General features: G+C 40.8%; 1 protein-coding gene across 1 annotated transcript in view; it reads left to right on the forward strand.

The window, feature by feature from the left end:
- The window catches only part of fibcd1b (fibrinogen C domain containing 1b), a gene marked incomplete at both ends in the record, with an annotated part of 112,837 nt that extends 91,530 nt beyond the window's left edge, over window positions 1-21,307 (forward strand). Inside the window, 2 exons of the mRNA XM_083901989.1 lie at window positions 17,315-17,494; window positions 21,042-21,307. Of these exons, the coding sequence (XP_083758115.1) occupies window positions 17,315-17,494; window positions 21,042-21,307 (446 nt within the window). The remainder of the gene's footprint in view (window positions 1-17,314; window positions 17,495-21,041) is intronic.
- Window positions 21,308-26,048: the final 4,741 nt, after the last annotated feature.

Genomic DNA, 26,048 nt, shown 5'->3' on the forward strand with positions numbered 1-26,048 from the left:
CTAGTTCTTGTTATTTGGCTTTCTTCAGATGTGGCCAGCCTCTCTTCCCAGGGTACCGTGAGCTCAGCAACAATTATTGTCTTTACCATGTCTGGTCGAAGGGAGGTCACTGCTACATCCTGTGGGAAGACAGGTTTCTGATTCAGGTCCACACTCAACTCCCAGACCCTTGCAGGGTGAAGCAACTGTTTAGAACCATTTAGAACCATTCCACTCTGGGGAAACACACCATAATACACCGAAAAGGCAACTAAAGTGAAAATGCTGTTACCTCAGACTTATTGCACAGTATTCAAACACATCTAAAAGTCAAGTTCATAAAATAACTTTATTTGCGTTAATTTCATTTCCATTAAGATACTCGAAAAACGGCCATGAATTGTCATGTAATACAATTTTAAACATGCAAATTAATCTGTAATAACAATAAAAATAGATCGTTTTTCAGCCCTAATATACACGTACAGAGCGAAATAGAGAATAATATAGTGTCAGTAAAACATTTTACTTCATACAGAACATTTCACAACCCAATTACAACATATTAGTATGAAGCAAAACAAAGTTTATTGTGATCACGATGACCCTAACATCAGGAAAACAGTTGTTTTTAATGCCTTGTGCATCTCTTTACAGCCAGTGTCTGCCCACACACTGTGCCCATGTGGCTCATACAGCCTGCTTGCTTTGTACCCTGCAGATGTCCTCCCTCCAGCCACACTGCCTGATAATTATAATCGAAAGAGCCGTTTCATGGGGTAGTACAACCACAGCAGTTTGCTACCGCGATGTTTAATTCTTCACTCTGACACACACTTCAATTTTAAGAGTGTTTCACATAATTGCTGTCATAATAACGGGGCTGTGCATGTAAAGAGCTTTACGGAGCTTATGCTGGTCCCTGGTTTCATTCGGTGGAAAACCTTTGGAAAGGGACGGTCCATTGCTACACATGTATGTAAAGGGTGACTCTGTGAGGACAGTGATACGTTTTCCTTGACGTGTGCTGTGTGGGTGTTTTACATTGTCAAGATATGGCACGTTTGCTCTGCATGTCCTGTGTTCTGTGAAATGATTTGCTTTAATGTCTTCTGTCACCTTTCCAAATCACTTTCCTCAGCTCCCGTTCATAGGCTTTCACCGTTACAAATCACTTCATATCACCTACAGACTCGTATATGCTTTGTTCATGGTCCCTGGATATTACATATTCAAATATGGTATGTCTTACATGTGAACCCCCCCCCCCCCCCCCAAGTGTGCAGTGCAGTATATACATCCTTGGCAGGCAAATGCGCCAGAAATGTCTGACTCTACAAGGGGAAATCAAAGATTTACTAAATGTGGCTGATTGACAGTAAGTGCGCGCACTTGTGTGCACACTGAAGTACATTTAATATGCTGATAAACGTGCCAGTATTAGCCACGGGGTGCAATTCAAAAACACACCGGGGGAGCTGATTGAGATGAGTGCGGAACCCAGCTGTCAGGAAACACAGGGATACATGATATGATACCGTGCCGCATGACAAAGAGAGATATAAACTACAATACCCCGCAATCTATTATTTAGAGTACATTTAAGTGTTTTCAGTTGAAGCTCCTCCGATACTGCGTTCATATCCAATTAATAATTCAGCAGTGTGATTCCTCCTCAACGAGTCCGACACTCTGATGTTGACTGTCCGGGGATCCGAGTCAGTCAGTCAGTCAGCCAGCTGAGGCTTTGCCAATCAGCGCAGATGCTGACACAAAGATGTCTCAGCCTGCAGCTCTGCCTCTGCTTTATTCAGGAGGGTTATGCTGCCTCTGATTGGTGCTCCTCCACTCTGGCAGACACTTCATCTGCACTAGATTGCAACGGTGGAGTGGAGATAGGTGCAATTTGCAGCAATTCTGCCAGTAATTCCGATATGTATGAGAACCAGAGCAATTGGTAGTCCTCTCCGCGAGGCTCAGGTACTTTATTTGATGCCTCTCATCGCCCAGCCTACAGGTATTATCGCTCCACCTCCCCTCCTACTTGTGTTTGTACCAAAAGTATGCTTTTGGCTTATGCTGCGGTAAAAGGGAATCTTCAAAAACTGGGAAGGAATTTTATTGTCCAGGAGATGTAAAAATTAATGAGCAGTCGTGTCAAACATGAATGTTGAATGAGCACAGATGGGGTGATTGGAAATTTGATTGAGGAATGATTGAATGGAACAAGTAACAGCGGCGACAGAAACTCTCCAAGTCTATAGCCGCACAATTCCCTCTCTGTTTTGTTTCATGTAATAATTCATTTCATCTCTCAACCCGGGGTTTTTCTTCGGGGGCTTTCAATTAAAAGATACATAATACGTTTTTTCACCGCGTTGTACATAAGCCATATTGTTCGTGCCTGGTCAGGCATTAAACAACAGAGCAGCGTAACTATTTATAATTTCTTATGTAGCCTCAAGTCCTCCGAGGAAGGAGGAGATAAGCAACATCTCTGCAGGATGGCATCCCTGCTCTGCGCTGCGGCAGTGTGAATAAGACATTAGAATGAGGATAAGGCGATAAGCTTGTTTCCTGTCACTGAATTAAACATACTTTTGACAACCCTGTGCTACATTTCACTTGTTTGTATGGGTTATTACCTTTCTGGTACGCATTTTCGTCTCCTTCCTGCTTGTGAGGTCAGTGTCAGCAAGGCAGAAATTATCCCACCTTGAGTACAATAATCTGGCCTCTGTTTCACCCTATAGTTCTCTTTTCATAAATGTGGGGCTTGATAACAGCAAACATACCACTGCAGGGTCTGGAGATTCAAGCCTGTCATTACTTTGACCCTGGAATCAGACGAGAGGCTTTGCAACACGGCCACGCTTTGCCCTTGCCCAACCTCAATGTTGCCGTGTGCCCATGATCAAAGTCGTCGTTGCATCTCGGTTTTCTTCTCCATGCTTATCATGCCTCGCTCCGTGACACCTCCCTCTCCACCCTCTCATCTAACACATATCTCCCTGCTCTGTTGGATTCTTTGCTCAGCACTCCTTTTAATGCGTTTCACATTTTTACCATTTTACCCCCTGAGGACTGGGCCCATCAGGACAGATTAGAGAGACTGTGGCAGAGGTCTTCACGGGTTCTTTTGATTTTTTTTTTTTCTCAAGACACAACCCAGTGCCAAGCTCTTTTCACTCTAGTCAGGTTCAGGTAGGGTGGTGAAATGTGTAATCCCCAAGTGGATCCAAGTGAATTTTCTATTAGTTTACATGATGCATCCTAATCATGGAAGTGGGCATTTGTGAGTGCCTTAGGCAAGACTGTGTTCTAAACTAAATCTGAAATTAACAAGAGGTAATTAACTGATCATTTTGGACTTTTTCCAGAATAACCTTCAATATCTGGCAGTTATTCACAATTTACTGCATGTTAAAATAGTGTATTGACAATTTTAAATGAAGAAAAACAAAACGTTTTATTTAAAAATACACCGTAGTTGTACATGACCACCAGATTTTGTAGAAAACATATTTAAAATAACGTTATGTTATGAGTTTTTATCTCAATGTCCAAAAACAGGCCAAAAAATGGATACTACGTACAGACGCTGTTCCAACTCGTTCCTCTCTGGTGACAAAGACACTGATTTGCCGGCTTCCTGCAATAGTGTGAGTGAAATTACTGTAATAGCCACTTATAGTTGACTTTGGCGTGCAACTTCTCAGCTTTCAGAAACTGTTGTAATTTTTTTGCGGAATCGCGGTAATGCAAATTGTGCTTGCGCAAACGCGTCGTCTGTGATACGCTCGTTTTTTAAAGCCGACATAGAGTGGTCCTGTTGCACATATATGTTAGTTATGGAGGTCTACTTACATACATTAACTTGTTTTTATGGTCAAAAACCTCTTAGTTGCTGTAAAAGAGCCGATTGAAATCCTCTTTTCTGACGCTGTTGCCCAGCTGCGATATTTCAGACTCAACTCTCCCACCCAGAAGACAGACTGTCTTGTGATTGGCCAATACCCGGAAGTGACATATTCAGCACACCCTCTCTCAGAAGCGCAGCTCCCCCCTCTGGAACAGTGGATGCACTGCTACTCATGATCAAAACATTGTTTTAACTATGTTTAAAAATAGCTTCTTCATGACTCCCCGCCGCAGTCTCTTTTATGACTTTGACCCGGAGTCAGACCCAGAGTCAGAAGACACTGTCGCTCGTGAAACACCTCCACAACGGACGTTATTCTTCTTCTGCGGTTCAATGTACGCAACCGTATGTGCCCGGAGCAGGACGATCTGCTGTTCCGGAGAACTGTTGTTTACGTAACCGGACCGGGTTTTTTCAGAGATCTCGCTGAGCCCGAGATTACAATAAAACACAGCGTTCTCCTCAATGGCTGAACTGTTTGTTTTGAACCTTCAGGGCTTCTTAAACAAGGTAATGACGCAGATACACACTAAAAAACAGCGTTAATTGGAACCTCCGGTCTAGGTCCGCTTTAAATGGTTGGGTGTTTTAGTCGATGCAGGTCAACCATCACAATTTCTCACACCCTACTTTTATGTGTGCACCAGCAAAAATCTTTTCTTTTCTTTTTTTTACTCTGTTAAAAGTAAATTGACTTAACTTCTCAAACAAATGTATTGAATCCTGCTGAACCTTGAAGCTTTGTGTCGGTGTCAGTCCACACCCAGTGGATTTTTATACCCTGTGCCCTCCATCAAGATTGGGCTGCTCTGCTCATTTTGTTTTACCTGAGAGCCCCTTTTTAAATATTAATATGATCTTCTCCCTAAATTATAGCCCTACAGGCCTGCCAGCTCTCCAAGCGTTTATCTACCTGGCTCTCTCTCCCTCCTCCACTTTCCCTGTGTATCTCCCTTCACCACTCTTGGCTCAGTCTTTCCACCCCATAGGTTAATTTCTGATGATATCAAATGTGATGGGTTGTTGGCTCTCTTTTCCCCTCTCTCGTGATTTTATGACTCTAATCCTGCCTCTTGAGCAAAATCCCCCTCCTTTATTTTGCCCGGTGGATGATATTCGGAAGCATTTAGTTTCATGGAGGCGTGGAGTTAAAAAGCAAACATGAAATTTTATAGTGACATCTATCTGCGCTATCTCGCATCAGCTAAATTAATCTTGTGTGATGCTAACCAACACTGAAAGGCACATGACTTCAGAGATTTAAATGTGTTGTGTCACCCGTGGCTTATACCTGCCCTTCCTATCACTAACAAATGAAACTTGTTTGAGCAGGATAAATGAGTTCGCTGGCTTGGCAGCTGCTGGCAGTTTTGACGATTTTTTCTGCTCATCATCCTTGCTATTTTTTTGAAGAGCATGTTAAATAACAACAAGATAATGTTGAGCACTTACACACACACACACACACACATGCTGTCATTTAAGTGCTTTCCAAAAAAGGCACGCTAATTATAAGGGGGTGCTACTGTAGCGCTCTGAGAAGCTATTCAACATATGTTCAAATAGACTGTAACACATTAAGCGTCAACTGCTGTGTATGTTTTGACAATGCTCTTTTTCAAATACACCCACTCAGGATAAAAACATTAGAAATTATCCGACTACATATTTGCACCTGGGTAATTTTATTTTCCCCATAAGTGCAAGTTATTATACACTCATGCCTTCAAATGCACAATTAACTTACCCAAACAGTTTTTCAACATGTGAATCCAAATTACATTTGCAGAATTATTACCACCGGTAATCACTGTCAACTGCATAGTGATAGCAGACATTTTGACTGCCTCTTCACGCGCTCAATTATGTCGGCATGAATTATTCTTCGAGCAAAGGCAATGTTTTATGCATAGTTTATTATAAGAGGACCTCAATACAAGAGCGATTTCAAAGCGGATCTCACCAGTGACACAATGTGATGAAGAGAGGGAAGTAGTGGAGATATTCAGCAATTAAAAAATACTAGTAATGTATATGTGTATATATATATATATATATATATATATATATGTATATATATGTATATATATGTATATATATATATATATATATATATATATATATATATATGTATGTATACATACATATATATATATGTATGTATACATACATATATATATATGTATGTATACATACATATATATATATGTATGTATGTATGTATACATACATATATATATATGTATGTATACATACATACTGGAAATTAAGTCTTCCTGTATAAATAAAGGGTTGAATTTAACTGCGTCTTTGGTTGCGGTGACAAACCTCTCGTATATATGTACATATATATATATGTATATATACATATATATATATATGTATATATATATGTATATATATATATGTATATATGTGTATATATATATATATATATATATGTATATATATATGTATATATATATATGTACATATGTATATATGTGTATATATATATACATATACATATGTGTGTGTATATATATGTGTGTGTGTATATATTGATATTTGTACATATATATATATACACATATGTGTGTGTATATATGTATACATGTGTGTGGGTGTGGGTGTATTTGTATATATATATATATATACATATGTGTGTATATATGTATATATATATGTGTGTATATATTTATGTGTATATATGGATATGTATATATGTATATTTATGTGCATATATGGATATGTATATATGTATATTAATGTGCATATATGGATATGTATATATGTATATTTATGTGTATATATGGATATGTATATATAAATATATATGTATATGTATATCTGTATATGTATATGTATATATACATGTATATAGCATGTTAAGTGTTTGTGTCTACACATGTCTGTGTTCTTGAGAGCCATGGTTTCCTGGTTAATTAGGACATAAATATGAACTATATCTTAAACACTACATCACTGAGACCTGATGATTAGATTTGCATCTCCCGTGAATAATTGTCACAATGTAAACAAAGAGATCACAGTTTTTTTTTGTTCCCGATGAACCTCTGTGTGAAAGTACAACTACAAATAGATACAAGAGCCTCTAACGACATAAGAGGCGACGTGGGCAAGCGTGAGACTTTCTCCCTCCGTGTCGTACCGCGAGCGTATCTCTCGTCGATATCGGCAACAAGAGACGAAGCAACTGGTGCTCATTTATTTCAGATGAGCAGCTACCGGGAGAAGTGATAGGACAGAAGGGGGAGTGACAGCTGGCGGAGACATCTCAGTGAGTTGGCAACAGAGGAAACGACACATTTATGAATTATCATAAATATAGTGGTACTACAACTGTGGATGATGTCCCCCAAACATGCTCTTTATGGGCAGCAGGTAGAAGCGGGGCAGTCGTGGCAGTATACCCAAGAAAGTAGTGCATGGTTACCCACAGCTACAGCTGAGACGAATGTGGTTTACTCTGACCTATGGAAGTAACTTACTAAGTAAATACCTTCTAGGACATATACTTCATGTTAAATAAACATTTCAGGCACAAAGCCAAGAAAAAATATGTTTTGCTTCGCTTTAGAGCAAATGATTGTCAATCAGGGTTCCTAGCACCCAGCGGCATTTATTCCTGCCGTCGCTGAAGGCTACGTGGGAAAGCCTCGTGTTGTAGCTCCGCATAATTTGAAAAAACAGAAATCCCATTTTGCATTCGGTGTACAGCCAGCTGCAACACCTAAATCCCACATTGCAGTTCAGAGTTCGTGCAGGCAAGTTAAAAATCAAACCTCAAAGCAACCAGAAAGTAATTTATCACATTGAGGAAAATGCCTTTATACACATTATAGAAGAGGAAAATACATGAAGGCATGTTTTAGTAGATACTTGAATAAGCCTTGTCCAACATTATCCTTCATTCAGTCATTTATTGTCTACTGCTTTATCCTCCACGTGAGAGTCACACCTAGGACTGGTTGCCAGTCCATCGCAAAAGCCAAATGGAGACAAAAAAGCATCTACTCTCACAATCACACGTCCCCAAATCTGCATGTTTTTGGACTGTTGGAGGCAACCGGAGAACATTGAGAGAACCCACGCACACACGGGGAAAACATGCATACTCCGTGCGGGACACAGTTGCTGTTGAGATTTCCATTTTCAGTAATGCAGAAGCAGTTTGTGCTTCCAACAACAAGTTTTTAGTCATCTTTGTGTATAACCATGTCCAGCCTTCCAGTCTTTTTAGTGGCAACTTGATATTATTTCATCCCGATCAGCGCTAATATCCATATCTGTGCTTCTTCATCCTCCGCATGTTGATCACCAATCGAGAGAGCTGCAGCGAGAAGGTGTTTCTCTGATGGTGATAAAAATCGTTTTTTTTTTATTTTATTTAAATCAAGATGATATCTTGCTGTGTTCCTCCACAGCCGGCACGTACAACGTGTGTGGTTCATGCGCAAGTGTATCCTAATGTATGGGTTATAAAACAGCCACATCTAAGACTGAAATCGTAAAAAAAGCCTGAGGTAGCGGTGCAAATGCTATTGATCGCGACCGCTTGCAAACCTGTGCTGATTTATACCATCCTCACGTTATGCAAAAAGCCTGTTAAAATTTGTTTTGTTTTTTCTTTCTTGCTTTAGGCAGATAAAATCCACCAAAAAATACTGCCTTTGCCTTAAAACTGTTTTATTGCAGACACAGTTGTCCCTGCAGAGTACATAGTATACAGGCTTTCCTGGTGAATTAACATTTAATTATGCCTTGCATTAGAACACCACCATGATAACTCCGTCTCTTCTCGCTGTCTCTCTCCATCACTTAATAGCTCCATTGGAGCACTACACAGACCGGTGTGCTTTCAATTGCTGCTCGTCTCCGTGGCCCTGTGTAACTTTGTCTGTGCGCGCTGTGCTTTTAAATATGACCCTTGATCGTGAAATAATAATGAAGAGAAGCCCAAACTTTAGAGCTTGATGTAGATGCATCAAGTTACTTCCATGGTTATATCGCTTCCGTGTACGGTGGACTGGCAAAATGAAAGAGTCGCAGTCAAGTTTGATAATTCCTTTCTTCACGCTTTCATCCTCCACACAGCATTCATCACAATTCCACACCTGCTGTCACACTCGGGCCGCCTTTGTGTGCGACACGGTGTGACGACTTTTAAAGCCGCTGGACTTAATTCAGTAACAATGCTGGAGGTCTGAATTAATGCCTCTGTGACTTTTTTCTTTTCTTTCCGTCTGAACGGACACAAAGGAAACAATATGTATTAATAACGTTGTGTAAATATATCTCTTTTTTCAAAGATGAAGCAATTGAGAGCAGTGATGAAGCTGCTGTGGGCAAAGAGAATAAATATCCCCAAGATCATCATTCCCAAAGGATGGACGCAGCCACGGGAACGGCACCGTATGTTTGCTGCTGAATAAATAGTCAAACTTAAATGTTCATCCAACTTTAACATCTGTATTCAGTCTTGAAATTATTTTGAATGTAGCAAATGTTCTATCAGTCAAACGCCAAAGCCAGAAAAAAAAGGAAGAATTCTAGTGCAGTGCCTGTAGGAAGTATGTATTCCTATAGTGGGAGCTGAAGGACATTTTTCAGTTATGGTAAAGCATGATAAGGAACGTAAAGGCTAACATAATAAGAACACTGTGCAACCTCATCAGGCACAACACAAATGTTTTCATTTTTGATTAGCATTAGCATTAGAGTAGCTAGCTGTTATGTGACCTTCAGCCACTTACCTTTGGAAACAGGTTCGCCAAGTAGTAGCATGCCAACGCTAAATAAGTGCTTGCGTATTGGTGAATGCACACCGACTTTGTCGTTTCAGTATAACACCGTGAGGACAGCCTCTTCACTCCCACCTCCCTGCTCCAGACAGCGCAGCTACTGCTGATGAGCCGCTGCCGGCCTGGTGCAGCATGATAAATCGGCGAAAATCAAAATTCCTCCAAAACATTTGAAAGTCAAGGATGCAAACCATCGGGACATGCTCAACCCATATCTAAAGTCCTAGGACGGTTTGACTAACGGTCAGCGAGATATGCCTGTCACAGACAGACAGACAGACACACTTTATGGATAGATAAAAGCAGGTGTAACAGGTCCTGTCTCACTAATTTCCACTAGCATAGTATCTGGTACCAAGTACTTTTTTGTGCTGCGTTCTGAACTCGCCGCCTTTCAAAGTTGTCACTGCATGTTGAAACCTGACATATGACTAAAACAGCAGACTTCTCAGACATCTCAGTTCTTCTCGCCGTGAGGAAACGGTACATGTACTGGCACATCAAGTGATTCGTTCACTGAGTCGGTGTGCTGTGCGTTAATCGGTGTACCAGTTCACCAGTTCAGTGATTCAGCGGCTTAAACTGTCAGAAAATCAATGTCGAACAGTTCAAAAGACCTTAAATTCCAGAAAACGTCTGTTACACAACCCGTTCTGTTTCAGTGGAGTCTGCGCTCCGGTCATGCAGGAAAAACTGAACGATTCGGTGAACAAAACTTTCTAGTGAACTGATTCTAAAGATTCAGTCCACCGAAGAGAACTTTTGTTCCCATCACTAGTGGTGGGTGGCACAACAGACTGAAACACCAAATCAAAACATAAACAGTTTCTAAACTGTGAAAATACTGCCTGCACTGTTGTTCACTGAAGCCAATATTTCAGTGTAATATATTTCCTTAATCTCTGATGACACATGATGGTAATTTTATGACCTATTCTCATACATTTCTTACATATAGCCCCTTTAAAAATGATATACTGTCCTAGATATATGGCTAACATACTGTTAGATGCATAATGTTCGTGGGAAAGGTGATTATCTTGAATAAGAATTTGCTAGAGGACACTTGCAAATAGGCAACAACTCATCACAGATATGACAGTTAATCTTAAATTTTTTGGCTTTTTTGTGCTGCCAAATGTCACAGATGGCTCCAGGGGAAAAGTGAGCCATAGAGTTCGGCACACACCTGTCTTTGTGTTCTTCCCTGCGCGCCTGTCTTTTCATGACAAGAGGCGAGTTCACGATAGTAAGCCCATTCTATTTCCTAAGAGCAGACGACAGTCGGCTTTTCATCCGACACATGTTCACAAACCCCCTTAACCAGTCCAGCACCCTCTGGTAAAGGGCGCAGCCGCCTTCCCCGTGGCTATGTATGTCGTCTGTCCCGTTCTAATTCTTCCCCCGTTCACCAAGATTGTGGATGGGGAGTACAACTGCTTGACAGGAAGATAAAAGTCGGGCTGGGTGGAGAGAAAAGAGAAATAGGAAGACAAAAAAAACGAGAAAAGGGGTTGAGTTATGATGGGAGGAGGCTGCGAGGTGGAGATAGAAGAGTGCTGCTGCTTTTCTCCTTTTGGCTGAAACTGTCTCAGGAGCTGCCCCCCAGCAACAGAGGGAGAAAAGCATGATGAATAATTAACTCTGAGAAATGTCACAAGCGGCAGAGAGAAGTGTAATCATTCCTCTGTTGGGTTTATAGATCTGTTTTTTATTCGTTTCCTTTATGCCCTGTAGAGCTACGCTGAGACTGCAACCCGTCCCCTAAAAGCATCCAATACATTCCCAGACATACTTTTCAAATAAAAGCAAATGAATCATTAATATTTTTGGCCTTTTAGTATCATCACAGAGACATCTCGCAAGAGGTCCTCTACATTTTTAATTATGTCATTGATGTCGGTCTCATTAGCTATAAAATCCCATTTAAGGAGCAAGAATCTCAAGTGGTAATGGTTTAGTCCACATTGGAACGGCTTGAGCTTTGTTTCTTATAAATTCTGGAGAGCAAGTCATGAATCTCAGAATGAATAAAATGTTTTTTTTTGACAAATGACAAATTACTGTCTTCATGTTCAAAACAAAGTTAAATTTGTACTATTTCCTATACATCGCAGAGCAGTGAGAATGAGTTATGGATTATCACGAAAATTATTAATATTATTATCAGAGAAAACTATTTTTTGCCTCCCACATGTTTGTATTAGTTCTAAATTCAGCTTTTGTTGTGAAACACAAATGATTCTCTTTGTATTTTAACCAGTTGAATTGCTAATATTCATGAGACTGGGCATGATAAAGATATTGTTTTTTTTTCTTCGTATTTTTAACATCATACTGCAGGTTTTAGCTCTAATGACAAGGACAATTTAATAGCAAAGAGTTTTTGTTTTGATTTTGATGGTTAATCACTTTCACTCCAAGTGTTTATCAGCAAACACTTTGATTGTTCATAATGCGCTGATTTTTGAGAGTATTGTTTATTTTACCCGCTGATGCCATTATGTAATTACTCTTGTATTGTATTGCTGTGTGTGATGTCGAAGAAAAGTATCAACTGAATCTTGACTCAAGGCCTTTTAGTGAGGCTCAAACCACAGATGTAACTTTATTTTTCATCATTTTTCATCATTTTCCCCCACACCACCGTCTCGACACGTCACGGTTAATTTGCGTTTCCACTAGTATGTGTTACCATGTACTTTTTTTTAGTACCTGCTTTGGTTGCGGTTTCTAAAGTTTTAGAAGTATAGTTTTTTTAACTTTAGTTCTAAAGCCTGCAGTCTTGAGCGGCGAGCTGCATCACAAACCCTGCCCCTGTATTTCAGACCAGTGTCCAGTGTGTCAGACGGAGTCTGTGCTCCGGTCATGGAAGAAGTATAGAACAAATAGTGTTAATTAACAGATTCTAATGATTCAGTTACAATGAAAACAACTGCTTTACAAGTCACTAGTCACTGGTGTGTATGTCGTGGATAAAACGTCCTTTGTCCTTGAGATCCGGCTGGAGAGACATCCGGATAAGCCAATTATCAACTGAAAATTCAGGTTGACTCTGTTTCAGTCAAATTCTCTTACACATACTAATATGCTCGCACACATTGCATATCATTCTCTTATACATTCACTATCATGTTGTTGCATCCATAATAGCATGTAAGAGAGTGTGATAGTGTTTGTGAGCGAGTATGATAGTGTGTGTGTGTGACTATAGTAGTGTTTGTGAGAGAGTATGATAGTAAATGTGTGTAACTATAGTAGTGTTTGTGAGAGTATGATAGTGTGTGCGACTATAGTAGTGTTTGTGATAGAGTATAATAGTAAGTGTGCGTGACTATAGTAGTGTTTGTGAGAGAGTATGATAGTGTGTGACTATAGTAGTATTTGTGAGAGAGTATGATAGTGTGTGTGACTATAGTAATGTTTGTGAGAGTAGGATAGTAAGTGTGTGCGACTATAGTAGTGTTTGTGATAGAGTATGATAGTAAGTGTGCGTGACTATAGTAGTGTTTGTGAGAGAGTATGATAGTAAGTGTGTGTGACTATAATAGTGTTTGTGAGAGAGTATGATAGTGTGTGTGACTTTAGTAGTGTTTGTGAGAGAGTATGATAGTAAGTGTGTGTGACTATAGTAGTGTTTGTGAAAGTGTTGTGGAAACGCAACCTAAACCGTGCCATGCCGACACCAGCCACGACCATAGTGGAAAAGGCCCATTACTGTAAAATGAAACCTACTAGTGTATGAAACAGTATTTTTTTACATCATATCTTCTATTATGTTACCTAGTATCATGAATGCATAAATATACCACTTGGGTTCTTGAGACAAATGTGGGTAACTTGAAACAAGCATGTGTAAGGCCATTTTTAGCCGTGGTTGCATGACTCTAGGGATGGCATGTGGAGTTTATTTCCCTGTCTTCTATCAAGAGTTCCGTCTTTCATTTTGAGAGCATTATATATTATTTTCTTTCTTTTCACATTCAGATTTTGTCTCGTTTCCCCTTAAGTAAAAATGACAACAATGATAATAATAATATAAAGCAGGGGAAGGCAATATATTTTTGGCAAACATACTTCTGAACCTCCCAACAGGCTTTGTTTACATCAATCCTGCCTACAGCTTTAAGGAAAAGACTAAAGCAAGCAATTAAAAGCAAATTATAAAACTAGGTGAATAAAAGGAGTAAAGAAAATGTAATCTAATTGCACATCTAAGGCGTGTAGGAGGAGAAAAGTTTTTTAGCGCTTTGCTTCGCTTACATTTAATGGCAAAATCAGTGAGAACGGGGAATCATCTCACTCCCAGTGGATCAATCAGCATTTTAATACTGAAGCAAAATACCTCAAAATTCTCCCTTGTATTCGAACCCATTTAAATAACCTAACAATAGCATTTAATTAACAGGGAGTTGCACCTGAGCATTCAGATTTTAACCAAAGTAGTCTCAGCTGTTATTTGACTTGTCTTCATCTTTAATTATTCCGAAACAGATTCTCACAGAAATTCTCGTGGGCTTTAATTAGGGAGTGAATTAAACTTATGTAAATACAGTTTGAAGCCACAGACTCTTTAAATAGAGTTGTGTTGCATCTGGTGTACCCCCCCCCCCTTTATTTTCCTGGAAGAAAAAAAACAAGCCTTTTTCTTTTTAAGTTCGTCAAACGACTCTGGGGTTCTTTGCCCTTAAGTATTTGTGTGGATTGATACTTTCTCTCAAAGGGCATTGACGCAAAAAACATGTTTTTTTCTCTGAATATGCATGAAAAATGTGTTTGGTGTGACACTTTATATTAAGGCAAATAACATGAAGTAACCTGCGTATTGATGTACAGTATTAAAGACTGAATTTAACTTCAATCAAAAAAAATATCACATTGGACTCGATTAAATCCCAAAATCCTCTGAATAGTAATGGGTTCTTTTATATATGCTAATTAATATCAGTCGAGGAAGTTTGGGTTTGAGAGTTTGAAAATGAGGACGTGATCATTTTGGAGTGAATGTCGTGAAATGGTTGTGAAAGCAGAGTGAAACAAACCTACTGTTATGCTCCAAAAAATAACCTTTATTCTTAACCAGGTAGCGTTTTGATGCCTTTATTAGTTTCACGTCTTCCAAGCAAACACTGCTAAATGCATAAAGTGCATTTATAAGCATGGAGAAAAGCAGGCTGACAGAGTTTAAGCTCGAGTTCAATGTTGTTTGTCTTCCTGACTTGGAGTTTGTGTTTAAGGCATGCAGGTTGAGTTCCTCCTGCTCCTCTGAGCCTGACACACGATTCCTCTTTTACCTTTGATCAGCCCAGGAGAGGAAAACTTAACCAGGGAAGAGCCATCACTCCTGCACAGCGGGGGGGAAAACATAGAGCAGGAGGGAGGGCAAGGAAGGAGGGATGGAAACCTGTTTCCCTCCAGCTCTTTCTGTCTCTCACACTCAGGAGAAGAATCAAGCAACGATTCAAAATGAGCTCAGGGAATGCAAGTGAAGTAAATGCAAGCTTGACTATTTCACGGCTGAGTGTAGTGAATGGGAGCTGTGTGTGTGTGCGTGTGTCTCATTTATTAAAGGAGCCGCAGAAGAAATTTTCCAACCAGAAAAACACAATAAAGAATTAGTTACAAACACCCAAACTCTTTTTTTCCCTAAAGTACATTATGCATTAGGGAAAAAGTAATGACCGTGTGATGATGATGATGATGATGATGATGATGATGGAAATGAGGTTTAATCAAGACTCTTTGTTCTGTTCATGGTTAACTGCGAGCATTAATGAGCTGGGACATTAACGCCGAATCAAATGCACTTAATCAAAAGTAAATTGGGATTTCTACATGAGTAACTGAATAGATTTACCTGAAACGCTGTGAGACAAAATCTAACAATGGCACTGACCGAATTTCATACATTAGTACTGCAGCCAGTGCGTTCTTTTCTATACATGTTCAATATCAACATGTCGAAATTCTCTCCTCAATACCGAAACAAAAACTTTTGTATGATTTCAAGTCACTTGTCATGGGTGTTCAGAGACAGACTGAAAATCTAAAATCTAAACTTTGTATGATTTTAACTCAACAATAAAACAATATTCTTGTGAATTGGTTTAAAAGGTATTTTTTTAAACTCATCATAATGTGCAGAAGGTCGACAATATTAACATTAGTAAAACATGCACGAAATGCTGTCATGTTAATGTGTTGTTGTTAATGTAGCAGAGCTAGCTAGCGGCTATTTGCCAAGTGCTTTGAAAGAGTGTGCCCGTCACATAGAGGCTAACTCTTTCGAAGCATTCAGCAAATAGCCGCTAGCTAGCTAGTTAGCGAGCTGCTTTCATAAATCATCAGTTATTTTCTGACATTAGTGCTCAAAGCTCAACGGTCCTTTGGATGTATATCGAACCAACATATTCCAACACATTTCAACATCGTAACATGCTTATTTGCAAAAATATTTTACAACAAAATTGTTCCTCTGCAGATGTGCCCGCCATCTTTGTTGGAAAAAAAATTACCCAGCTCGCTGAATTCGCAAAGCATCATGGGTAATGTCATCTTCCACTTCGTTTTAATCCCGCATCAGAGCTGACTACAGTTTAAGGGTTGATTATAAGGGCAAAATCGGACTCCCCCTAGCTTGCTCCCCCTACACGTGAATGCGCAAAATATAGGGTTAGGGCAAATATTTAGGGTTAGGGCAGGTATTGGGACGGGGCCTAACATTAGGAACGTTGGGAACTTTTCATATCAAACACAGGAGAACATTCACGGGAATGTTCACACGGCCAAAAAGGTAAACAGAAATTGTTAGCTAGCTGCTAGCTTATGCAGTGAAAGGTCAGCCTAAAGGTTAGCCTTCTTCTTCTGTGATTACATTTGAACATTTTGTTTCTGTTTTAACTACAATTTTTGTCAAATGTGATTAAAAAAAAAACAACATGAGTTGATCCACTGTTACGTCATACTAGTAGTGACAAGTTGCAGCAAACGCGTCTGGTTCCAGGTGCATTTTTAGCGTGAAAGAAATATTTTGTGCTTCATTTCAAGTCTCATACATTGATTTAATTCATTCAGTTGGTGGCTGGGTCACGTGGCGGTGAAGTGGCCGACTGTGTTGCATCACAGCAAGAAGGTCACTGGTTCGACTGGGATGCGGTTGCATGTTCACATGGAGTTTATGGGTTTTTCTATGGGTAATGCGGCTTTCTCCTACAGTTCAAAAACATGCAGAGGTTGTGAATGGTTGTTCATCATTCATGTACGACCTGTCCGGTGTGTACCCCCGCCTTTCGCTCCACGTCAGCTGGGATTTGGTTCCACCTCCCCGTGACCCTCATGTGGAGAATAAAGTTGTAGACTATAAGTGATCTGGTGTCTGCATGCTCACTGCAGACATGCTGCACACTTTTAAAACTCTAATCTTATTTTGGAAATAGAATCCCACACATGCAAGAGGAGACTCCAAATGGGACAACAACCATATTATGTCTTATTTCCGGAAAAAGGTGTTGCATGGCTTCTGAAAATAGCTTTATTTTGTTTGCTGAGAACAATGGTTGTACTTTGCAATAGATGTTTCAGTCTGTGTCTCGCTTCTTTTTCCCAACAGGGCTGAAGCAGATCCATGCCCTGTCTATCCAGGGCAACTATGAGCTGCGTATCGACTTGGAGGACTTTGAAAATAGCACGGCATATGCCCAATATGGTACCTTTGGTGTGGGCCTTTTCTCTGTCGACCCTGATGATGACGGATACCCCTTGACTGTGGGAGACTATTCTGGAAATGCAGGTCTGTATACTCTGTGAACTAGTTAAATCGTGCTTGCAAGGATTTCTGTGATAATTAGTCTCTGTGTTTTTATGCTCAGCAGTGGAGTAGAGTTAAAACTGACTTCCAGCTCATGCTACCTTCGGGTAAAATAACAGTAAGTTATTTTTTACAGTGCAGTGATTTTGTCTACTGGTTCAACCGTGCAGACGGTTGCACAACGAGAGGGACGGCTATTGTCTGTGTCTCTGCTCGCCGACCATCAGATCCAAGCCAGCTACCTGTCACCTTGATTAAATTACTGCCAATTAATTGCACGGCTTGACCTGCAGCGTAAACAAAAACCTGGGTTTTGAAATGAAGGCGCAATTTAAAGGACCTTTGGGGGGAGCTGTGCTCTGAGAGAGAAGAGAGAATGGGGACACACTTGAAATATACAGAAGAGAAGAAAGAGAAGAGAGGAGAAGGTAGTAAACGAGGATGTAGAAATGAAGGGGACAGGTGTGAGAGAGTAGTAGACAGTATCAGAAAATGAGGTAGTGGTAAGTCGGTGTAGAGGATAGAGGTGTCTCAGGGACAGAGGAGGTAGATAAAGTCAATAAATGAAACCTGCAAGGAAGAGAAAATGTGTTGTGGGCTTTACCAACTGTTTTGCTCAGATACAGTGGTGTTTTTTCTGCACTAACAATGGTCACGGTGTGTCTTTACCATGGCCTGACCTTGAACTTACCGTCTCGTAAGTGGAATTAAGGTTACGTTACACTCTCTCTGCTACCATTATTATTATTATTATTAATAGTAGTAGTAGTAGTAGTAGGACTAGTAGTACTTGTCTGCCATGGCCGTGTGATGATCGGCTGACAGGTGCTCATTTAGGTTGGAAGCAGCTGGATCATAATGGGCATCAGAGGAGACTCTGAGCCCCCCCAAGCCTCCGTGGTGACACCTAGTGCTTTGCAAATGAGCCTCTAAGTGTTTCCCTTTTGTCTCCACCCCACACACACACACACACCCCTTCTTCTCTACATCCTCTGGACAGCACTTTGACATCTCTGAGCTGTTTCATCTCCTTGTCTCTCTCTCTCCCCCCACTGTCTCCTTTCTCCTAATGTCGAGCAGCACACAACATGAATATAAGACATATCTGTCAGATTATTCTTCCCACTGACTGGTTACCATGGCAATGCCAAATGGAGAGCAGAGTCGAAGAGACAGGGAGGGGGGGTAAGGAGCTGGCTGGCCACATCCTGGGCAATTAAGGGTTGTTTGATGCCCTGACAAGCTGTTAGCCAGCACCTGATGGCTGGTGAGCTGTCTCTCATTCTGCTCTCAGCTTTATCCTTCTATCCACTTCTGGCCACAGTGGGAAACCTCCTTTATAAAGAAAGGGAGGGACACAGAGTTAAGTAGAGGTATGGGAAGTTTATAGAACATTATTAGCCCTCTGAACATCCTTTTTTAGCAGAGGGGAAAGCTCACCCGTAAGTATCTGCTGCGGTGTGTGCACTGGTGTTAGAGCATCGGCTAGAAAATCAGTTATTGATGTGGATAATTTGCCAGTGAATGCATCTTTACAGGGCGGTTAGGTCTCTGCTATTCGATGTGTTAGCATGCCGACCATGATTAAGGGCACGTAAGTGATGCGAGCTGTGTGTGCGCCGCATCTCTGCAGTGGTCTTACATCACTGTCATATTTACAATTACGGGGTCACAGGGAAGACACGCCCCCCTTATTGACTGTTATGTTAATTCGTCTGAACCGGTTAGAAAAACATGAAGTAAAAAAAAAAAAACCAACACGTTTGATAAAGTCCATTAAATGTGTCTTATCCACTCTAATATTGCGTCCATTACTGACAGACAAACACCACAGAGGTGTGGTAATGAAAAAAAGGAATATTAAAAAAAAAGGTCAGAGCAGAATTTTTGTTAAATTGGCTACGAGACTGTGTCTGACCTCCTATTTTAGATAATGAGACCGGTTGCTCCTTTAGAACTGCGGAGCTTTATTTTTATTCCGTCCTCCCCCTCTCTTAAAGAAATTAATTGAATTGTCCGAGGCTATTGTGAATTAAATCGCTTGTGGATCAGTCTAATTACTGGTTTCTGGTGTCAGATAAAAAAAAGACACAGGGAGGATAATAAAACTTGTGTCTAAGAAGTATTTATTTTTCCTTCTAATCTCCAGCTAATCTTGTTCACGACATCTTCTTTCATGTCTGTAATTCCAGCACCCTAAGACGTCTTTTACATTTAAATCTGTGTTTGTTTTTAACTTTTTATTTCAGGCCATAGATTTAGTCTTCTGTTTGCAAAAGGAAGTCCTGTGTTGAAGCCTTGCGATTCATGATTTGAAGACATCTCACCTGCAACCTAATTGGATGATAACAGTCAATCAAACAGCTGTCCACTCATGTGCCATTCGTCAACATTGACATTATGAAACTAACAATTGAGACCATTAACTCCTCATGAAAATGTTTACTGAAGTTATAAATCAAGTGAGAAGTTGTCTCATTCCCGTAGAATTCCATTCAAGCAGAATTCCTTTTCCGCCGGTGTAATTGCCCCCCCTGGTGGCCACTTCCAGGACTTCCCTTTTTAAACTTAAAAGTCTGTTTTAATTAGTGCTGGGCACTAGGTTAACGTATGTTAACTCATGATGCGCTTCCATGACGACTGACTGGAAAAAAGACACGTGTGACGTCATGTTTACGTGCCGCGACACCGGAGTCCTGGCACCGTTTACCAGTTAGCTCCGTTAGCTGCATTAGCTCCTTTACAGCTGCTAGCGCGCCTACAGTAGAACTGGAGCGGTCTGTTTTCTTAAACGAAAAACAGCAGCGCTACAAATAACCTACCTGTGTACCTGTGTACTGCGTATGTGTGTTACTTTAGAGTACATGTGTCAAACTCAAGGCCCGGGGGCCAGATGTGGTCCGCCACGTCATTTTATGTGGCCCGCGAGTGATTAATTGGTCTTAAAAATCTGTGTTAAAATAAAAAAGACTATGCTGCTTTAAGGCGTGTGTTGACCATAAACTACATTTCCCACAATGCACGGCGATTGCGTTACCTGCAAAGTGCCGGCACCGCCACTAGATCGCGGTGTGTCAATGTATATGCATCATGCGACGAGTGAAATTGAACAAGTAATGAATACGGAAAGTTATTTAGCAAAATGTCACGGAGTAGTTACCTTTATTTTAGATTATATGTGGTTACATTTAGTTACATTTATTCTCTATGACAGCTACATCTGGCCATTTGAGGGTAACCATTATGCTGATGTGGCCCTCAGTGTAAATGAGTTTGACACCCCTGGTCTAGAGACTAATTTTAACAATCCGGAGTCACGTAAACACACTCGCCTTTTTCTGGTCAGTCGTCATGGAAACGCGCCATGTGTTAACGTTGACGCTGTTAACCACCGCTATTGCGTTAACGCGCCCATCACTAGTTTTAATATACAGTGTACGACTAAGGCTTTTGGAGAATAAAGCGGTAGATAATGGATGGATGGACTAAGACTTTTACATTTTGTTTTGCACCTGTTTTCACTCCACAGGTGACTCTCTACTGAAGCACAACGGAATGAAGTTCACCACCAAAGACAGGGACAACGACCACTCGGAGAATAACTGCGCCTCTTTCTACCACGGTGCCTGGTGGTACCACAACTGCCACACCTCCAACCTGAATGGCCAGTACCTGCGCGGTCAGCACACCTCCTATGCTGACGGCGTCGAGTGGTCCTCCTGGACTGGCTGGCAGTACTCGCTCAAATTCTCCGAAATGAAGATACGTCCCACGCGCGACCCTGAAAATAAATGAAACTGTCAGAAGAGAAAATAAGAAAGATTTTCCAAAACATTGCAAACTAGACCGCTAAGCAGAATTCTTTATCTTGATATAGTTTATTCATTTAAAAAAAAAAAATACCACTTTGAGTTTCCTCCTGATGTGTCATCCTTCCTGCTCCTCATCCTCCATCACTCAGCTCTACTAGTCACGCTGGCTGCCATAATCCCATAGTCCCTTTTCCCCTCAAAAATAATGCATTCATGACGCCCCATGTTTTTCATCCACCAGTTCACAAAAACTGCACACCAGACCCCTGAGAGCCCGCAGTCCACTGCTCAGGCTTTACTCTGTCGGACGTGGTGGTCCAACCATCCCCTACAGGATCACACACCACTGATTACCTCCCGGCATGTAACTCTGACCTCCCATCTGTGCTGACATGGCACTTAGACTGTCGTTCAGTCTCACTGCCCATTGCAATCTCTGATTGGAGAGGGTTGTTCTAAATGTGACACACAAAAAAAAATGAAAACACTTCATGAAATATGAGCAGATATGACGTCTTCATTTTTTATTCTCTCCCCCTCTCTGCAAAGGAGGTCTAGTGTGAGTTTCACCAGCGAGAAGAGGGGGACAGCACAGTAGTGCAACGGTGTCACATTTACATCTTTTCAGTGAATCAAATCAAGAAGCGCAGGGGTCTCGGATAATGGGAGAGACAAAGACGGAGAAACAATTTGACACGCGTTGAATTAGTCGATGGGAAGGAGGGCAGAGGGAATCAAAGGGGGGAAGTGGAAGATGCAGATGAAAAAGAGAGACGAGGTAAAAAAAAAAGAGGGAGACAACGGGGAGGGTCTCATTCATCCGACTGGGGCCATTAGGGAGCATATTGGGCACTGTCTGATCCGCCTGCCAGCTGAGAACTGGCCAACTGATGCAGCACTCGCAGATGGTAACCCAGCGCTTTGTGTTTGTACGTGCGTTTGTCTATGTGCGCGTGTACGTGTGTGAGAGACAGACAGACAGACAGAAAGACAGACAGTTAGTTGTTCTCCAACGCTATCAATTTCCTGTCAGGAGTTCAGTGGAGCCTCTCAAATGACTACAACGTTAAGCACAGACAGACTGAACATGGAAACATGATGCATGACTGGCATACCTTCACTCTCTCCATCAGGAGTTAATATAAAAACAACAGCGCCTCTAATGTATGTACATGTAAGATACTGGCAAATATTACAACAAGACCTGTGGGACTACATCCAAAATCAAAAGGATTAAAAGGATTGTCTCATAGTCTCACCACAGATGTAATTTTGTAGGTTAAACGTTCCATTCCCGACCCTCTATGGTTTGCCCTGTTTATTATGGGAGCAAGTTTGTTGATGTAAAATAAGATTTACCGCCGTCAATCACTTGTGTTCCTTCGGGTAGGAATTCTAGTGTGTTATTGCAAAAACAAAATTGCCTAGAGCAAACAAAACAAAACAAAAAAACTGAAAGAAGAAGAAGAAAAAAAAAACCAGAGACAGCAGTTGGGGCGGAAAATAGTGCAATCCTGAATTTTCAGTTTCTCCATTTCCTTTCCTTTTATAATTGGCAAAAATGTGGTTTACTTTCTTTCAATGTACTGGAAGCTTTAAAAAAAAAAAAAAAAAGAACAAAAAAAAAGAAAAAAATCTGTAGATTTTATTGTACAGTATGTATGACTTTTAGAGCATGTGAATCTGTTTTCTTACTATGCTAAAACACAAAGAGAACTGAAGCACATGGACTTGATCAAATCCACAGGTTTAAAAAAACAACAAAAGAAGAAGTAAAAAAAAAAAAAAAAAGAGATGTATTTACAGAACTCTATCCCTTATCCTCGGGGTGGGAGCGGCCTGTGCCTCTCTGAAAGTCAAACGTCAAGCGGGGGGAAAAAGGAGGGGCCGCGATGACGCCTCAAGCACATGTTTCATTCAAATCTGCAGCACAAATATGAATCTTTCTTCTTCTTTTTTTTTTTAACCGGAGGCACTAAACGGGCTTGGAGGATTTGGAGCCTCTTTGGCTGCCTTGCTTGGACGTACAAGATCTGTCTGACATTTCGTCTGGCTGTGGGAGAAGGTATTACATGTGTGCCGACAAGTGAATACACACGCGTAGCACTGAATACCTCCTGACATTGGGAAAGCTGTGAGTGTCGTCGCTGGTGCTCGGAAAAGGTCTCCTTTCTCCTGTGTGTGTGTGTGCGTGTGTGTGTGTTTTTCAGCTGTGCACATTCAGCTACTGTACATAATGTCTAGGTGGACCGACGCCACCTGTCTACAACATCCAAGCACAGACGTGTCACGAATACCTGCTGATGTTCGTATATGGCACAGCGTCGGAAGAATTAAAATGAATCGGAAATGTCGCAGAAAAACACTCGATGGGAAGGAGTCGGACTCAGCGTGAGAATGTATGCAAATGTGCGTGTGTGTGTCTGCGAGAGAGGAAATGCACACGTGCGTGCATCTGCAGCGTCTCTGTGTACACATAATATGCACATGTTTCGGGTTTGTACGTGTGTCCTCGTGCATGAGGCAAGGGCGAAGAGGGTGGGAGGCCGAGTTTGTCTCTCTGTGGAACTTTTTTTGGAAGTATAATGTGATGCTTGATGTACAACTTGCCTCCCTTTGCCATTTGTGTTGATAACAGAGAGATAACAAAAAAAAAGAAAAGAAAAAGAAATTATAATGAAAACTATTACTTATTGTGATTGTGAACCCATTAGAGTGGACACCAACTTCTGGTACTGTGTTGACCTGCGCTCAAAAAACCCCCCACCCCCAAGAACCCACTCCTTAAAATCACCTCCACACAATGTTGTGGCCATTGTATATGTTAATGCTACGCCCCACCCCTCATGATTTAAATGTTAAAAGTTTTATTTCCCATACCCCCTCTGTGTGTTTTTTGATGCTGAAGCTTACTCAACGTCTCAAACGGAAGAGATGATAAAAAAAAGACTGAAATCTGAGGCTCTAATCATTCGGAGTTATCCTGCTCATTACAGCGCATCAGCACCCTACTGATCGATCCCCGAGGTCCCCAAAACCTTCTATCTCTCTGACTCTGTACCTCCTTAATTGCCTTAGCCTCTGCTGCCAATTCCCACTCACTCCATACCTCCTAAATTATCCTCTCTTCTCTCTCCCAGCTTCAGACTCCCCGGCATCTTTATTGCTCTGCTGTTTGCCCCACTTCTCCCCAGCCCGCTGTCCTCCAATTCCTTCAGTCCCAGCGCAGAACTAACTCTGTTTTTTTTTTTTCTTCCCCCTTTTTTCTTTTCATTTATTGGTGAAGTACTATAGATTGTTTTGCTGAATCTTGATAATGTGTTTTAATGTTCTCGTCAACATTTAATAAACATTCACATTTTATAAATGGGGAACACCTGAAGTGTTTCTTTGTCCACCCCCTCGTCTCTCTTTGCAGTTGGTGTTTGGGAGCCTGTTATTTTTTTATTTTTTTTTATAATCTTAAAGGTGCCATATGTAAGAATGTGGCCAAAAACGGTTAGTACATTCAAATTCAAAATACCGAGGTCTTTTAGGGTTTCGCTTTCTGACGTAACTGGCAACCCGTGGTTGCTCGGCAGCTGAGACTCTACTGACTGCAATGATTGGTAGAAGGCGGTAGGTGGCGCCATATGCCAAAACATTATTTGCAGTCTGCAAAATATTTTTTTCAATGCAAACATTTTGGCTGTACTGTTGTTGTTGGTGAGTTCAGTTTGTTATATGAACATTATTCCTGAGTCTCTGTGACATATTAGGAGGATTTTATGGCCAGTTGCTTGAGATTTATTACATGAAGCACCTTTAAAGGTGCCATATGTAAGAATGTGGCCAAAAACGGTTACTACATTCAAATTCAAAATACCAAGGTCTTTTTGGCTTCGCTTTCTGACTTAACTGGCGACCCGTAGTTGCTCGGCAGCTGAGACTCTACTGACTGCAATGATTGGTAGAAGGCGGTAGGTGGCGCCACATGCCAAAACATGATTTCAAAACATAAACATGATTTGCAGTCTGCAAAATACTTTTTTCAATGCAAATATTTTGGCTGTACTGTTGTTGTTGGTGAGTTCAGTATGTTATATAAACATTATTCCTGAGTCTCTGTGACATATTAGGAGGATTTTATGGCCAGTTGCTTTAGATCTATGACATAATGCACCTTTAAAACTCTCGCGTTAATCAAGCTGAACAAACAATGGACATTAAGTCGTGGAGCAAAAAGAAAAGTCAATTTCTATGAACGTCGAACACAATAAAGTCACCTAATGTAAGAACGCTTGAGGGGTCATGTTGAAAGTTTTGTTTTTATTTTAATAAATGGCTCTTTCAAAGATCACACGCATGTATAATTTCCATCCATAATTGGCTTCCACTCTGCAGGACGTATTATAGCAGCCTATCAAACAAACAGTGGGTCACCAGTTGAATGTGTTTACTGAGGTAAAACATTCAGTGAGTGGATATTAACCACAATGACATTTCTTTCAGGAGTCCCAGCAGTAGTTGGTTTTCACGAAAAAACCATCTGTGCCGTTATTGCAGCCCGGGGAATCCTACTCTGCCCCTTTTAGAATAAACATTTTAAAGAGTCGACGACGAGATGTCACATTACTGTGTAAATAAATAATATACTCGCTGTGCAGCCACAGAGGCAGGACTGAAACGGAGCAAATACTCTAGTTCTAATTAGTTCAAATGTAGTTTTTTTCTTTTTCTGCCTT

The sequence above is a fragment of the Microchirus variegatus genome (assembly GCF_963457635.1).
Source record: "Microchirus variegatus genome assembly, chromosome: 1".
Taxonomy (NCBI): Eukaryota; Metazoa; Chordata; class Actinopteri; order Pleuronectiformes; family Soleidae; genus Microchirus; species Microchirus variegatus.